The sequence below is a fragment of the Lycium barbarum genome, chromosome 5, assembly GCF_019175385.1.
Source record: "Lycium barbarum isolate Lr01 chromosome 5, ASM1917538v2, whole genome shotgun sequence".
Classification (NCBI taxonomy): domain Eukaryota; kingdom Viridiplantae; phylum Streptophyta; class Magnoliopsida; order Solanales; family Solanaceae; genus Lycium; species Lycium barbarum.
Window position 1 is genome coordinate 142828108 of NC_083341.1, and position 18303 is coordinate 142846410.

At 34.5% G+C, this 18303-nt stretch overlaps 1 protein-coding gene and 1 pseudogene across 1 annotated transcript; both read right to left on the reverse strand.

The window, feature by feature from the left end:
* Positions 1–8182: 8182 nt before the first annotated feature.
* LOC132642054 (protein REDOX 2-like) lies at positions 8183–11868 on the reverse strand. The gene is made up of 4 exons (XM_060359309.1): positions 11353–11868; positions 10478–10727; positions 8963–9145; positions 8183–8611 (listed from the first exon to the last, which is right to left on the reverse strand). The coding sequence occupies exons 1-4, from the start codon at positions 11688–11690 to the stop codon at positions 8387–8389; spliced, it is 996 nt and encodes a 331-aa protein (XP_060215292.1). The 5' UTR covers positions 11691–11868; the 3' UTR covers positions 8183–8386.
* A 1329-nt stretch (positions 11869–13197) lies between these two features.
* LOC132642871 (protein DMP8-like) lies at positions 13198–16247 on the reverse strand (annotated as a pseudogene).
* Between the last annotated feature and the right edge of the window lie 2056 nt (positions 16248–18303).

An 18303-nucleotide genomic window follows, 5' to 3' on the forward strand; every position in this document is an offset into this window, starting at 1 on the left:
TGAAGAAGTCAAAAAGAAGAAAACGTGTAGGGTCCGCGGAGAAGAAAGAAGGAAAAAAGAAATTATAAGAGGGGTAGATGAGATTTCAACTGTACGCTAAGCGATAATTCGGTAATTTGCACAAAGTGAATTTTGAAATATCTTTTAATTAATTGTGTTGTTATAAACTCTCCAGGCTTTTCTGTATTAACGAACTGTATTAAAATATAACTAATATACATATAAAAATGCGAGTATTAATATACCATAAAAAAATGTAAATAAAAATGTGATTGATACTTGAAAATGTAATGTGCTGTAAAGAAATAAAATATAATTATTTACTAAGATATAATTGCACTGTTGTGTCGTATCTGTACAGATGACTCTGAAAAAATAATGATTATTTAAATGAATTCAAATGACAATAAATTGATAAAAAACCTAATCTTTGTATAAATAAGGATAAGTATCAATAAATCGTATTAAAGTTTGAAAAATATGTAAAAAGTTGCATTTTGTGCTATTTTGTGCTGAGACGTTAATTTCGAAAAGGATGAGCCAAAATTGGGTGTCAACATTATGCATTTAACTTGTATTATTTGACTAACCCATTACTTTGTTTTGTTTTCTTAACTTAGATGAATTCTAGTAAATTAGTGGGTTAATTTAGTATAATGGGTAGTTAATTAAAAGGGGAAACTAGTAGTCAACTCCGTAGGCTTCATTTTTTATTTACGTTATCTATAATATCTATCCTAAATTATTTACATTATCTTTAATATTTATCTTAAAATTATTTATATCATTTATAATATTTACTATTACTAGAATCATAAATTTCCAATAATGAGAACATGTGCCTTGAACTAGAGAATTGCTTTCCGTTTCTTTATCGCCTTAGAGATTTAACGTACCATGGACATGAAATATATGAATTTAGGTATTGTAAGTTGACTTAATTACACATCATCCTAATTAAAAATAGTTAATAAAAGATAATAAAAAGGATAAAGAAAACTCATTAGCTATTTTGTATTTCATTTATACTTCTAAAACGCAAAGTCAATTAATATCTCATCGTTTAGTTTGTTTCAAATATTTATTAAAACACTGCACAAACCCGCACTTTCTTCTATGCAAATTATCATATTTTGAATAGCATTATTCTACTTCCATTTAAAGTATTAGCAACATTTATAAACTTTATTTCAAATAGCATTCTAAAATCTCCTTTTAAGCAAATTATTAGTCTCATTTAAATAGCATTATTATTTGAAGTCTTTTATAAGTCTTATTATAAATAGTATTTAAAATCTTCTTTTATACAAATTATTATATTTTTCTACAAGTCTTATTTAAAAATAGCATTACTATTCTCGTTCAAAGTTTTAACAGCATTTATAAGTCTCATTTTTGAAAGCGTTTCCTTTATGCAAATTACTATATTTTCTACAAGTTAATTGATTTATAATATGTAAAAGCTATTTTCTTAAAATTTAAGCACTATATTTAGCCTTAATTCATTAACTTAAGTTTGGCCGGTAAACCGTAGTTAATGGATTCTAAAGGATGCCTAACCCCTTCCCTTTAGGATAATTAGAACCCTTACCTGAAATTAGAAGTTAAGCAGGCCATTAACGGGGTTTAGTTAGCTTTACCTTAGTTAATAATTAGGTGCCCTAATTCACCTTAAAATCAATTAGGTGGCGACTCCTTAAACAAAACAATTTACGAATCTCCAATATGTTGTACTCTACTTTAACCCGTTTAAAATGGGGTATAACATTGAGCCTACATTATAGTACACAAAACAAAATAAAAAAAATCAGGTTCTATATAAAATATTGACGTTTCAGAGTCTTGACACCCGACTAATCGTTGGTCAAAGTATGGAAAAAAAAACACTAGTGCTGCAAAAAAAAGATTTATTAAAATAAGATGCTGCGATCCTTTTATGGAAAAAAACACTAAGTGTTCCTTAAGTGTGCTATTTTTTAATACGTAACTTTATTTCGAATATATTGCAAAAAAAATCGCTTAAATCGGACGTCCGAGTGCAAAAAATCGCGTATATTCGAAATAAAATTTCGCATTAAAAAATAACACACTTAAATCTAAAACCTAAAAATAAAAAACTTTAAGCTAATGACAACAAGTCCTTAAACAAAAATGGACGTCTATGTATATAGAACACTTAAACCTAAAGTTTTCAAACAAAACTTACTTCGGGCACCTTTTCAACCCCTAAAATGACGATCCAAACGTTTACGTATCCTTGATGTATTGAGCCTACATTATTGTACGCAGAAAAAAATATCAGGGTCTATGTAAAATATTAACGTTTTGGAGTCTTGACACATAACTAATCGTTAGTCAAAGTATGGAAAAAAATGCTAAGTGTTGCACAAAAAAAAAATTGACGATTTTTTTTTTAATTACTGGGTTCCATAACGTAGTAAAATACTGCATTATAGAAAAAAAAATCTTTAACGCAGTATTTTACTTCGTTAAAGGACTTAACTGCGTTGTTACTGTTAAGTCCTTTAACGCAGTAAAATACTACGTTACAGGTACTTTTGTCACAATTTTTTTCTTGGGGTATTTTGGTTCAACCCTACTTTTTTAGGGGTATTTTGGTTTTGGGGTCCGGAACCAAAATACCCCCAAAAAAATCACTTTGAACCAAAATATGTTATGTCCCGTGTTTTCGTATAATTGGAAATCGAGGAATAATTACGACTTGTGTGTTATAAGGACATAATTTAATTTTAGTGAATATGACTATGTTGGTTGTGGAATCTTTAATGTTAAGACATCGGGGAAGGCCGAGAATAAATTGGAATTTCGGAAATTAGTTTCGGGAATTACAGAACGGGACGTTTTATGAATTGGGCCAAGGAAAATACAACACAAAATTTAGGCCCAAAGAATGGAGGGTGGCCGGCCTTAGCCATGGCCCAAACCCATTATTTTGATGTCATGTGCATAGCACATGACTCTTAAAAGGATATATATCATGTTACACTTGATAGTTATCAAGAAACAAAGCAAAAAAATTCAAGAACACCACAAAAGGGGGTTCGGCCGAAGCTAAAGGGAAAGAGAAAGATAATTTTCCAAGCTTTGTTGTTGATCAAAAATTCTTGTTCTTCCCATATTTGTGAAGTACTCAAGACCCTCTTCAACGGGATATAATTAGTTTGGCACAAGAGCCTCGTTTGCGACAAGTCGGAAATTCAAGAAAAGGTAAGAATTTTGCCCCTCTAATGTTATAGAATTGAGATGAATGTGCTAAGGATTGAGAATAGACGAGAATCCCGTAACCTTGATGTATATAGAAAGCCGTGAGTGTGTGTGTATGTTGCATGTTGGCCGTGAGCCCTAGGAAGAAGAAAGTGATGTGAATTGATCTTGTTTAGTTTGTATAATGTGTCGTTGTGACCTTTGTGTCGTAAATGATTGATTGATGAACTGGATTGGCGTTGGAAAATGATTGCGGAACGTTATCGGAAAGTGTATACCTTTGGTATAATTGTGTATATCATTGTATATCTAGGGTGCTAAAGACTTTAAATGTGATTTATGGTTGATGTTAATGAATTCGGAATGAAACGACGCAAGTTAGAATGTTTGTCGTGACTTTTGGTGTTTTGAATGGAATATGGAAAATAATGAAATTCGGGAACTTTCGTATATGGCTTGGAATGTATTTGGGGATGTGATTGAACAATCTTGAATGAGTAAATAAATATAATGATGTGGATATAGATTTGGAGTCTTGGAAGTTTGAATGAAAAGTTGCCAACTTGTGTACTAAAGTAGAACTTTGAAGCTAGAGTTATTTGATTATGATTTGTGTTGTTTGTTGATGTGTGGGCTGTTGTTGTTGATGTATTTTGAGCCGAGCTAAGTCTCGGGGATGTTAGATTTATAGGGGAAATGCTGCCGAAATTTCGGTAGGCAAAAATGAAGTTAATGGCATTTTTAAGCCTAAGAATCTCAATTGGTAACTTTGACCATTTGCAGATTTCGGACGAAACGGGACTTGACTTTTGGGAGAGCATAAGACGTCTGTAAGGTATGTAATGCTTCCCACTTCTTCGTTTGGCATATCTTAGTGTGATAGGCGAATATGGGAACTTCCGGAGCATTTCTGCTCCTCGAAACCCGATCCACAGAAAAGCTACTATTCATTCAATTCAATTGAAGCCTAAGGGCTCTATTTTGGCTAGAATGTCACCACTCGTCCAAAACCTATCGAAATGTGGTCGGGTAACTTAGAAATGATTATGTATGACCCTTTGGCCTATAAATGTTCGTAAAATATGTTCGCCACCTCAATTCGACTCGAGGTGGGCCCGCTAACCCCGAGACGCCCTATTTGTCTTATTGGGCTGTCCTTTTGAATAAAGTTTGAAATGATACCTTCGATTTTGGAACTTCCTCCTACGGGATGTGTTTTGAATATTACGATACGCTAAGTTACGTTTTGAGCTATACGTACTATTTTGAAAATGTTTTGTGAAATGAAACCTTGTATCGACTAAGTATTCGATTACTTTGTATTATGAAATGACTTATGGGACTACTCTGTTTTGAAAGACTATTTTGAAGTATGATTTGCATTTGTTTGCTCACGACTCCGCTCGTGCCTTATTATGACTTCGTTCACCGGTTCCCGGGCCGGTTTTGATTCGTGCGCCTTATGATAATTCGGCCGTATGCTGTGTTACGGTTCCCGAGGCTTCGCCATAGGGCCGGGTTCCGTTTGGAGTTATGCTGTGATATGGCTCGTGATACGATACGCTCACCTCTGATTATGTTTGTGTTCGGGGATGTACGAAGATTTGAAACCTTCTGGTGTTATGCTGTGTGTGGCGCCAGCGTCGGAGTGGCGACCACGTTCCTAAGCGTTTGCATGATTTCGTTTGCATTATGTATACGTATATGATTTCGATACGGATTTTGACATACCGATTTGTACTCCATTTTGTATCTGGTTTGCTTTCGGTTTTGATCCATATTTCTGTACTCCGTGCTTTGCATACTCAGTACATATTTCGTACTGACCCCCTTTCTTCGGGGGGCTACGTTTTATGCCCGCAGGTGCAGATATCGGTGATCCTCCACAGTAGGTTTCACTCTTTGCTATTCCGGAGTACTCCTCTTTGATCCGGAGTCCACTTTTGGTACATACTCCTCTTGCTTTGTATATATTCGGTATATTTGACTATTTGGGTACGGCGGGGCCCTGTCTCGCCATATGTCTTTGTTTTGAGTTCGTAGAGGCCTGTAGTCATACATGTGGGGCGAGGGTCCTATGTATGTTTGTTTGATTTTGTTTTCTGGTCTTAAAGCGGTCCGTTTGTTATGATGGCCCTAAATGGCCCTTATGCTTATATTTGCACTTCTGACCGGCGATGTCTATTCCGCCGCTCCGTTTGGATTTGATGTGACATTTTGATTTGTGCGACCGCTTAAGACGTATTTTGATATAAACTATGTTTGAGATGACTTGTATGAAATTCTGAAATAAGTTTGGATTTGGCAATGAATATGTAATTATGTTTGATATGATTTCGTAAAATTCGAAAATAAGTTTGGACCTTATAATTAATGTGTGATTCGGTCTGGGTACCCAAGTAGGGTGCCAGTCGCGGCCCACGGGGCTGGGTCGTGACAAAAGACCCCAACAAAAAAAAAGTTACCAAAGTAACTTTAACGCAGTAAAATAGTGCACTATAGCACTTCACGGAGACGGAGCCGTTAAGTGCTATAGCGCAGTATTTTACTGCGTTATAGAAAAAAAAAATCTATAACGCAGTAAAATACTGCGTTATAGAAAGAGTACCAATTTTTTTTTCTATAACGCAGTATCGTTATAGAAACAGTACCAAAAATAAATAAATTTGGCCAACTTTATTTTTTGCAACACGTAGTGTTTTTTTTCATACTTTGACCAATGATTAGTCGTGTGTCAAGACTCCGAAACGTCAATATTTTATATAGAACCTGATATTTTTTTCTGCGTACAATAATGTAGGCCCAATACATCAAGGATACGTAGACGTTCGGATAGTCATTTTAGGGGTTGAAAAGGTGCCCGAAGTAAGTTTTGTTTGAAAAAACTTAGTGTTTTTTTCATACTTTAACCAACGATTAGTCGTATGTCAAGACTCCGAAACGTCAATATTTTATATATAACCTGATATTTTTTTCTGCGTACAATAATGTAGGCCCAATACATCAAGGATACGTAGACGTTCGGATCGTCATTTTAGGGGTTGAAAAGGTGCCCGAAGTAAGTTTTGTTTGAAAAATATTGGCCAACTTTATTTTTTGCAACACGTAGTGTTTTTTTCCATACTTTGACCAATGATTAGTCGTGTGTCGAGACTCCGAAACGTCAATATTTTATATAGAACCTGATATTTTTTTCTGCGTACAATAATGTAGGCCCAATACATCAAGGATACGTAGACGTTCGGATAGTCATTTTAGGGGTTGAAAAGGTGCCCGAAGTAAGTTTGTTTGAAAACTTTAGTGTATTTTATTTTTTAAGATTTTGATTTAAGCATGTTATTTTTTAATCAAGACATAACTTTATTTTGAATATAAATATAATTCTAAAAAATATAGGGAGAAAAACTAGTTGTAAAGTCGTCAAACTTTAGATGGTCATAACTTTGCGCTCGGACGTCCGTTTTACGCGTTTTTTTTTTTGTAACTTGCGTATTTTTTCGAGATCTACGCGGACCGCCGAGCCGATTTTTAAAAAAACACCTTTTATCCCATTCAATTTCAATTTTCCCCTGAATTGGTGTGAAATTTTCAGTTTTATTTACTTATAAGATGATGATACGCAATAGATTTTAACGTCAAAATCCTGAGGTAAGGGATTAGGTTAGCTTGTTAAATATACCACTAGATATTGATTAGTGAAGATGTTGGGGAAGTGATCTGTATTATAAAGAGAGCCAAGTGTAGGGGCATTTATGTTGTATAGAGCATGGGCACACTATGTACGGTGATTATTTTGTATGTAAATCACACAATCTCTTGTACCCATTTCTTGAGTGATGGAGAGGATTGATGTAAACTACAGTATATTTTTATGTTGGAGTTCTTGTCTGCATTACATCCTGTAGCAACTGCAATCCTTCAGTGAACATGAGAATTGCTGCTAATTCCAATATATCCGACTCTTCTGATACTGTATACAGCTATTGGTGTTCTTAGTTCGATTTGGGTTTGCAGTGTCTTCAGTCTTGTCACTGGTACCATGTTTATGTCTTTGACTGCTGAGCTTCTTATGTATCTGTGGTGTCAAAGATGGTTGTGGGTCTGTACAGGATGGAGAAAAAGGGGCTGAATTTGAATGAAGCTTATTGGTTGACGGGTTGCTATCAAGTTTTCTTGGTTTCCATTTTAGCTGTTGTTCTGTTTCTGCCTTTTTTCCGCCGATCTTTAGGATTGTTCATCCATCTTATGATCTTTAGTAACAACTGACAGAATGTGGTTTATGCTGCTGATACAGACAAAACAGTAGAATGTGTTTGTGTTTATGCTAAACTAGCGTGGCATCGCTCAAGATATCTCTAATTTGCCCAAGAAAGTAATAACCATATAAAGGAGAAAGTAAGACACGGTATGTTAAAATTAGATAAGAAACAACCAATCTTCGTTCTTTCACAAACATTAGCTGAAAAAAATTACTAGTTTCACCAAGTATTTTTAACATGAAAACACGAAGGAACAAATTACAAAAACAAAGTCACGCCCCCTTTTGAAAATCCTTCAAAGAATGTAACCTCTTGAAGCAAAATCCAATACTAAGGTGCCGTTTGACCATAAATACCAAAAACAAATTCATTTTTTTTGGAATTTTTGAAGTTGGAGTTGGAGTTGTGTGTGGCCGTAGTTTTTGAAATTGTAATTTTTGGTGAAATGTAGTGTAAAAAAGTGAATTTTTTTTAAAAACAAGTTTTTCTTATTTTTGATATTCCGGAATACAACTCCGGAGTTGTATTCCGAATATTTATGGCCAAATGCCTAGAAGTAAAAAAAGTGAAAAAAATTTCCGGAAAAAAGTGAATAATTTTTACGGCCAAACGGCTAGTAAGCCTGATTGCACAATAGCAAATGATGAAAACAGTGAAAATATTTGTAAGTCATACCTATTCATGCATTGTTCGTTCAGTTTTAGTAACGGTTCAATTTTGTACATTTTAATTGCTACCAAATCAAACCAATTATTCAATTTAATTATAGTTGCATTACAAACCATTCCAAATGAGAAATCATGTCGACTTATTAAATTGGTTTGAGTTAATTTTTCAACCTTTCTTGTACACCTACATAAACAATAAAAAAAACTGCAAAACAGAATGATTAGCAGTAACATTTATAGTTCGCCATCCCAGAATTCCTCTATCGATTTGTATGGTCCGTCTGGATGAACAAAAACCTCAGCTTTGAATCCCCTGCATTGAGGAATTTCTTGTATCCGAGCGATTTCTTCATTGCTTAGTTCCCAATCCAAAATTTGAAGGTTCTCTTTCATCCTATCCTTGTTAAAACTCTTCACTAATATACTAACTCCTTGCTCATATACCCACCTCAATGCAACCTATAAATATGGATAAAATCAATGATATAATTTGATGTAAATATCGAGTGAATAACTTTTTGAGATGAGGATCAAAAAACACCTCTAGTATCACTTTGTTTTTGAGTTTTCTACTTGAACTATCAGGTGTGAGAGTTTCCTACCTAAACTATCGTCAACTAGTTAGCAAAACACACCTCAACTATCAATTTTTCACTCTTTGTACTTGTAGTTGATAGTTGAGGTGTGTTTTGCTAACTAGTTGGTAATAGTTTAGGTAGGAAATTCTCACACCTAATAGTTCAAGTAGGAAACTCAAAAACAAAGTGTTGAGGTGTGTTTTTTACCCTTTAACTTTTCTTTTTTAAATACCTGTGCAATGCTCTTTTGTTTATGAATAGCAATGTCTTTGAGAACAGGGTTTTGCATTACAGCATGATTGCCCCAGAAAGCTATTCCATTAGCTCCAAGTGGAGACCATGCACTTACAAGTATTCCCTTTTCCCTGCAAAACTCTAACATCTTTTCTTGCCTCCATGCAACATGCATTTCCACCTGTCATTAATTAATCATTTCTCTAATCTTTGTAATAATTTCACTGAGGATAATTTATACAGAAAATACACTACAAAATGATTGAAAACGTTTCATGAAGCATAAATAAAGTCATTACAAGTAAACTTAATTCATACGACTTTGTTTTTTCATTTCTTGGTTCGAACGTTGTTACGTTGAGTTATTTAATTTCTTGATTCCACAAGTGTTAATTTGAAACCTACTAAAAATAGTACTTCCTCCGTCTCAAAAAGATTGTTCTCTTTTGATTTGGCACAAAGTTTCAGAAATAAAAGGAACAATTTTGAAATCTGTGATCCAAAACAAGCCTTAGATATTTGTGTAGCTGTAAATCATCTCATAAAGTTAAATTATTTCTAAATATAAAAAGGTGATAATTTTGAGACAAACTAAAAAGGAAAGGAAAAAAACTTTTTGGGACAGAGGGAGTAGTTGACATGTTAAGTACAATACACTGTGGTGAAGAAAATGTACAATAACTATTTATGTGCCTCATTTCCAAATAAGTTGGAGTCGATTGTATGATTCTCACTTACTATACTTTCTTATCTCAATTCAACTCATGTCATTATCATACCAAAAAAAATTAAAAGTGAAATTAAGTTTAATGTAAATAAGAAATATCACTAATAATAATCATATTGTAATTGTTATAAAAATCTATGATATGGTCAAAATTCTCCTAAAAATAATGCGTTCACAATCAGCGTATTAACATGACCGAAACTTAAAATTAATTCACAATCAGCGTATTAACATGACTAAAACTTAAAATTACACTTCAAAATAATTGAACGTTTCATGAAGTACAGTGAGAATTTGTGCTTTAACAGGTCATTTGAATTTGGTCCCCGATCTATGGTGTTTGAGCTCATATGATTACCCCATTCATTGAATTTTAGAACTTTTATTATATCACCTCTTCGGTTCAATTTATGTAACAGTGTTTAATTGAAAACCAAATTTAAAAAAAAAAATGAAAGATTTTTTAAATTTATAGTTTAAACAAGTTAGTATGGCAATAAATCTTTAGTGACCCATTCATTGAATTTTCAGAATCCTGTTATATGTATACTCCCGTCTTCTCAATTTATGGAGGGTTGTTTGACTGAATACGGAGTTTAAGAAAAAAAAACAGATACTTTTGAAATTTGTGGTCTAAAACAAGCTATATAAACATTTGTGTGGCCGCAAATCATCTCACTAAAGATAAATGAGAAATTTAAAGTTAAAATATTTTGAATAAAGGAAGCATGATTTTGTCGGCAACATATTAAATCAGAAAGTATATCACATAAATTGGAACAGTACCTGATTAACTACAGGAGGAATAGTGGCATGGTGCAGTAGTTGAGAGAGTTTTGTGCAGCTGAAGTTGCATACACCAATAGACTTTGCCAAACCTAATTTGTAACATTCTTCCATGGTTTCCCATGTTCCTTTCATGTCAAATGGAAGTACATCCTTTCCTACAATCTTTATCTCTTCTTCACTGTCATTCTTCTTCATCCTCGCTGGCCAATGTATTAGGTACAAGTCCAAGTAATCCATCCCTAGCTTCCTACAAAGATTTTTTGATATTCATGATTGGTAACCAAAAAAAAAAGATTGAAATTTAAAGTTACCAAAAAAACATGTGAAGTACAATTATTTCATGCGTGTATCAAGTTTTACCAACAACAAGAAGAATTGTACTTCAACTGCCAAGATATTACGATCACTGATATTATATGAAGCCTCACTTTCATGTCACTTCATTTAGTCATGTCTAAGTCCAATATTATTAAGAAATAAATAAGAATAAATAACAATAATATGGATACTCCGTCCGTTTTAATTTTTATGTGATATAGTTTTACTGTATACAAAGTTTAATAAAGAAATGAATACTTTTGAAACTCATGATCTTAAACATGTCATAGCATTTGCGTGACTATAAGGCTTCTGAAATTTATGATCTTAAACATGCCATAACTAGTGGGACTAAAAAGGCCTAAATAGGAAATATTGCCAAATAAATTGACATAGAAAGAGTAAATAATTAGTTTCTCAAGCACGATGATCTTTTGTATTAAGAGAATCGATTCAGATCATAAATTGACCAGTATTAATTTACACAAGATGTTGATCTATTACAGTAATCTTTTTCTATCTGAACATAAGACCGACAATATGAGCAAACTTACGCGAGAGTATTTTTTAGGGCAGGAAGAACAAGGTCGGGGTGTGTGTCCGTGCACCATAATTTGGATGTAATGAACACTTCTTCACGGCTCTTAATGAGTCCATGCTGTAGCGCTTCTGCCACTGCTCCGCCAAGAGCTTCCTCGGAGCCATAGGCTGCGGCGGTGTCAAAGTGTCGATAACCGGTTTCAATAGCATCAACAAAAATGGAGATTAATTGATCCTTTGGTGGTAAGGTAGGTTCTGTTGGTGCTGTTCCCATGCCTATAAGAGGCATTTCATGACCAGAATTCAGCACAAATCTTGGGACTGTTAACATTTGCTTCATATCCGTTGTCATGACTAATATGACTAAGTACAAATTGGAACGATACAGAGAAGATTATAGGATGTGGCAATTTTGAGATGCATGTAGGTTTTAAATGTACAAGCCATATGCATATTGGCCTTATCTTGTTGAAGTGATAGATTTGATGTGTGGTGGAGGTTGTACAACGTCAACGTTCCCTCCTTTCAACCATTTGTTCAAACATGCATGTATATACTTGGTTTTCATGCAAAGTCATACATAGGGGCAGGCATTAGAACAGCTGCTAGCTGCTACTGACAATGTCACGTGGACTACTTTGGACCAACCATAACTTAATGATCGATATTGCAAAGAGGGATTGATGGAGATCTAGCTAGTTACTATATGTGGTCCCATCTTAGACTCCTTAATTAATACTGGACCACTCTAATGTGTGATCCTCTTTTCCTTTCTGTTTCACTATTTATGTCAAGTTCTTGTTTATTTTTGCTGGTAAAGTGGTAAAACAAACTAAATGAGAAATCTAAATCTGAATCTAAATTCGTTTATAAGCAATAAGATCTAAGTATGTTAGGAGAAGAAATTTCACGTTCTTAAATGCCTAATTTCACGTTCTTAAATGCCTTACTCCAAAGTATTCAAGTCTCAGCTTCATGGTTGTGTTTTCCAGAAAGTCGGCACGTTGATTTGCCTCCCTCTAGACAACAATGGTGGCCTTGGCTTTCAGCAAATACGTATAATCTTCAATAATGTGTCTAAGCTGACTTGATAAATAAACAATTTGTTTACATTCCTGCTTCATATGCCTTTCCGTTTGACCTGATCTTTACATGGTTGAAAAGGTATTTCAAAGGGCTATAACTTTCATGTTGATGATTCTTATTGCTATGGCTTCAAAATCACGATACGAATCTAATTGTTTGAGTTGCGACATTTGATATTGGCTTGATGTTTCACAATTCTATAGTAAGTCTTAAAATAGGCTTCATCTATCTTAGTATTTCAACAATCACTTTCATCTAATACAGTTAATTTCTTTAACCGCTTCTGCTTTCTTATACAATTTGTCTAAATAATTTTTTTAAAACACAATCAGATTTAATGTCTTTAAATCTTTACATCAAGCAAATAAGAAATTCTTCTTAGTAAAGTAAACATAGTTCTGCTTTTTCAAGTGTCGAAATTTGGAGAAGAACGAGTGTTTTTTTAGGAGAATAGAAAAAATATAGTTGGAAATAGGTGCAAAAGTAAAAAGTTTTGTCTGCAAAATTATAACATCAATTTATCAAAAAGAAGAATCAAACTAATTGGGATGAAAGGATGCATCTTTTCACAGAAAAAGGCCCTTACATAAAATAAATTATTAATCCATAGATGTAAACATCGTTCCACTGTTATCAATTGACCAAAAATACAGAGAAACTGCTTAAATTATAATATACAACACATATACCTGGAAAATAGGACACACACACAAAAAAAAACTACAAAACATAATCTCAAAAAAAATAACTAGAATAATAATACTCGAAAATTGCTAAGCAGATATACATCCAATGCCATATCTAGTAGTAGGAAAAACAAGAAAAAGTCCACTACAACTAACTCCCACCATTAAGGGAAAACTCCTCGTGATTTCATCAAGTTCTTTTGCATGTCCAGGGAATAAACAAAGTGTCACTTTATGATCCGAAAATACAATTGTCACAAACACCAAAACAGACATCATTGCATGTACGAAATCTGTGAATCCCACAACGTACCTATTTGAAAAAAAGAGAGTAACAAATACATTGATTAAAACAGAATAAACGAAAGACTTTGAGGCATAAATCAACTCACTACATGAACAAAAATTATTTGTGACGCTAGAGAATGCATCACAAATTCGAACGTCACAAAAAAAATTGTGATTGAAGAATAAAATCATCAAAAATTTCTTCCATTTGCATAAAATTTTGCCATAAAAATTCAAATTTTGTTAAGGGAACTCTTTCGTCAAAAATATTCCTTCAGAACCATAAAAATGTCTCAATTTTTGTGAAGGAAAATCTTCCGTCACAAACATAAAACTGTCACAATTTTTTGAATTAAGATCTTTAGTCAGAAATATTCCATTACAGATCTGTGTTTTTTTTTTTTCCTTATAGATGGACAAGGGAGGTTTATGTCTCATAAACTAAAACACAAACATATTCACAAATATTGCAAACACACACTAACATTACCTTTCTTCTTTTGGCACTTCCACACCAAGTCCAGTCTTGAAAACTTTCAACCCTCTAGGAGTGACAAATCCATAGTAAACTTTTCCGTCCGGACCGCGAAAACTATCGGTGAAATAGAAGAAGAAGCATGACAAAGTGCAAATGCCAAGAAGTGTCAAAATCATCATTGTGGTGATTGGAGAACACTCCCCTTTGCCAAAAACTGATGGAAGGAGCATTTCGAAAGTTAAAAGAGTTCCTGTTGGGAGAAAATTCACAAGCAATGAAGTTTTTTAGAGTGTTTTTTGAACCCCATTTGCCATTGCTCTTCTTTTCTTGCCACCAATTGGTGGTTGAGGCAATTCTGGGATTGGAACATCTTGTGGCAAATTATTATTTGTCACGATCCAATCGGAGGGCCATGTCGGGCACCCGGAGCTAACCCACCGGGCACCTCTCGTCATACTTCCACAATTATATCTAGGTGAGCCACACAGCCTACTCATAATCTCTATGCATCAATAATACACTTTTCATCGGGATATGGCACTTCTATAACAACACAACAACTATGCCCATATATATATATATATATATATATATATATATATGCAAGCCGACAAGGCTATCAAAATGATATACAAAATACGAGCCGGCAAGACCAAGAGACATCTAGCTATATACAACTATCTACGATCCTCTAAAAAGAGTATGTAACATCATAAAGACAGGACAGGGCCCCGCCATGCCCATATATATATACACATAGGAGTACATAAGTAGCATCAACATCATCATCATAAATATATCTTTAATTAGGGGGTCAACTATCGTAGGATGAGATAAACGATATCATGAGAGTACCAAGACTTGTGAGCTTTAGTACTTCTAGAAATGGAGGCATCATGGATTTTACATATGTGTATGCAACAATGGAATCATGCCTTAGGAAAGAAGGGTTAGCCTTACATGCCTTTACGTCTTCTTAACTACTTAACGTTCACCTCAAAAGCTTGAGAAATCTACATTTAAAAGGATTCATACCAAGGTTAAGCCTTAACGACACTCTCAAGTTCAAACTAGAATAATTCATGAGCTAGCGAAAATTGGGCAGCATTTCCCCTATTTCATCGACTTCCACCATATTACAAAACAACTTCCAAACAACCATAACAACAATGACATTATTAACAATACCATAATCAAGAGGCTTCATTCAAGTTAAGCATCATCCAACCCTCAAAACTCCTTTTCAAGATCATTCATACAATAGCTACAACACAACACCATATTTACTTACATACAATACTTCCTCAACATCATTAGTACCACCCACAACAATATTATACTCATAGCATGCTAAGAATCATAATTCAAATTAACTTATAGCTCACAATATCCTCAAGTTCATTCTTGAACTCTATTTTCTCACTTTTCTTCCTCCAACCACATGATATAACAATCAAATAACCTTAACCATATGTAAAAGATGTAAAATCTTACCTTAATCACTCAAGAACAAGTCTTGGATCAACTTACTCCACTAAAGTGAAGTCTCCAACACCAACACCATAGGAAAACTTGAGTTCCACAAACCTTAGCAAGCTTTGTAGCACTTGATTCTCTTGATATTGGCCTCTTGATCCTTGATTTCACTTTAGATTTGTGTTGATATGCTTGGAGAAAGGTTATAGGGCTTTTAAGAGTTTGGGGAAAGTGGGAAATGAATTAAATGAACAAGGGTCGCTCATATATAACAAAAAGAAAACTGGCCCGACCCGGATCTACGGCCATTTATACGGTCCGTACAAATTATGCGGTCCGTATAAATGGACCGTATAATCCCATCAGGGGTTCACCCTTCTCTGGAATAGTTCTACGGTGAAGGTCAGTCAATTATACGAGCTGTATAAATTATACGGTCCGTATATATGACCGTATAATCCACTTTTCCCCGAAACTTGTCCTCGACGAATCGTTCAACCCCTAATCCTTATAGAACCTTATTGGCACCTGTATAACGCTTCATTAACCATCTAAGGGGCCCTATAGCTCCCCCTCAAGACATTACTAAACAAATTATACCTCGATTGTTGCGAAACCTTCCCAAACATGACTTACATTTCGCTTCCTTCGACGAACTTAGTTTCACCGATTCATATGACTTCAAAATCTTATGGTACGCGCTTAAAGTTATCAAATACTATCCTTAATCTCATAAGGACTTCATGTTCACCTTAAGGTTGTGTTGGTCTACTCACAATGCAACAATCCGAAATCTCCGAGATGTAACAGTATTGTACATAGAAGAAGTAGTATTATCGACACGTTGTGATGCACTGTAGATTTTGATCCCAATTGGTCCCTCACTTTGCTCCATTTTTTCGAGAATATTGGGGTCAAAAGATATGTAGGCTTTGAATATTGAAGAGAAATGAAGAACGAGAATCAAGTTTGAAATTATTGAAAAAGATCACCAAACGTTCGGAGTATTGGATTGTTGGTTTTTATTATGTGCTTGGTCGATTTATTTATACCTGGTTTTGGTTACTTTTGAATCTTTTTTTAACTGTTAGTAACTAACTTCTTGGCAACCATTGCCACCCGATGGGAAATCTATCTATTATTAAAACTGCCGGCTACTTTCGTGGCGGAAGTTGGAAACATGAAAAACGTGAATTCAAATTCAACAAGGAGTAGTAGATGTGGATACATACAAACGGTTATGCAGTACTATAAGAAAACTAAAATATTTTTCGTTCTCTGCGTTGAATTCATATTAAGTTTTTTATTTTGTTAATAAGTTACACAATGCATTGTATGATTTCTCAATAAATTTTCTGCTTCTGAAGAGGCTTCGTATTTGATTGGTTTTATCATGTTTTTGCAGAGATAGAAGTCTTTGGATGTTAGCGGCAAGGTTTGTACTAGATTGTTTTTTTATCATGTCTTCTCTCTTTTGCATTTATTTTTAATGTTGAACTGAAGGATGAAAATTGTGTGACATGCCTTTTCAAAATTGAACATTAGTTTGTTGCGCATGAAAAAATTTCTGAGATAGTCCTTTGAAAATATATAGTTACTTCGTTACATATGCGGCCTATTATGTTTATTTAGCGGTGTTCTCTTTCTATCGCATGTATCATTTATTGTATAGAGATTTTTCTATTTCTTAATCCTTCCCCTCACTTATTTATGACAGTAAAACATAAAGTATCTACCTATAAGTATAAATTTTGTTTCAGGTATAATCAGTCTTTTGGTAGATATTTTGTAAGGAGATAAATTTTTATTTGTCTATCTTGCAATTCCTTCCCAACTAGATGTTTTAATAAATCTCAAGGTAGGTACTTATTAAACGTTAATTACAAAAAAAATTGTCGTGATTTCATTGGTATTAATCGCAGGTTCTTTACCTGATAAATGTGTAGGAAATCAATTCCTTGATTAATTATGATGTTCTGTCATCAATATATACAAGAGACTTACCTTATTCTAGGAGATATTCTAGCTGTACATAATATTCTAGGAAATATTCTAGCTGTACATACTAATGACTAATATTCTAGCTGTACATAATAATGACAAAATACAACGGTTATCACACCCCCGCAGTCAAAGCGGGAGGTGGATGAACGCTTAGACTGTCCCGAAAGTCATCAAACAATACGCGCGGAAGCCCTTTTGTAAAGAGGGCGGGGTGGAAGGCAGCGGTGCAGGAGTAGCGGGAGGGCTGTCCTGCACGGGGTGGGCAGCGGCTGGGGACTAGGAGTGGCCGCGGGTTAGGTGGGAGGGGATTTAAAGTGTTAGGAGATGTATTGCCAGAGTATCGTTGCATATGATGAGTGATGTATGGATTAACATTATGGTCCAAAAATTCATACGTGTGAGATGCAGGAGTATGAAGTTTTGAGAATGGGAATGTGTGCTCATCAAATACCACATGACGGGCAACGAAAATTTTCCGGGTTGACATGTCATAACACTTATATCCCCTATGATCGGAAGGGTACCCAAGAAAGACACAAGGAGTGCTTGTAACTTATGAATGGTGGTGGATAGAAACAAAGGAAAACATAGACATCCAAAAACCTGAAGATGGGAATAGTTAGGATCTTTTTGGTAGAGGAGTTGAGTAGGGGAAGAGGATCCGAGAACTTTAGTGGGGAGAATGTTCAAAAGATATGTGGCCATAGAAAGTGCATGATGCCAAAAAGAGGGGAGCATCGAGGCATGGGTGAGCAGGGTCCGAATTACATTATTTATGGATCGGATGTGACATTCGGCTTTTTCATTTTGAGGAGATGTGTGAGGGCAAGAGAGGCGGAATTGCATCCCATGTTTTTGAGCAAATAATTGAAGTGGCTCGTTATCAAATTCTTTCCCATTGTCACATTGTAAATTTTTAATGGGCCTTTCAAATTGAGTTTTGACAA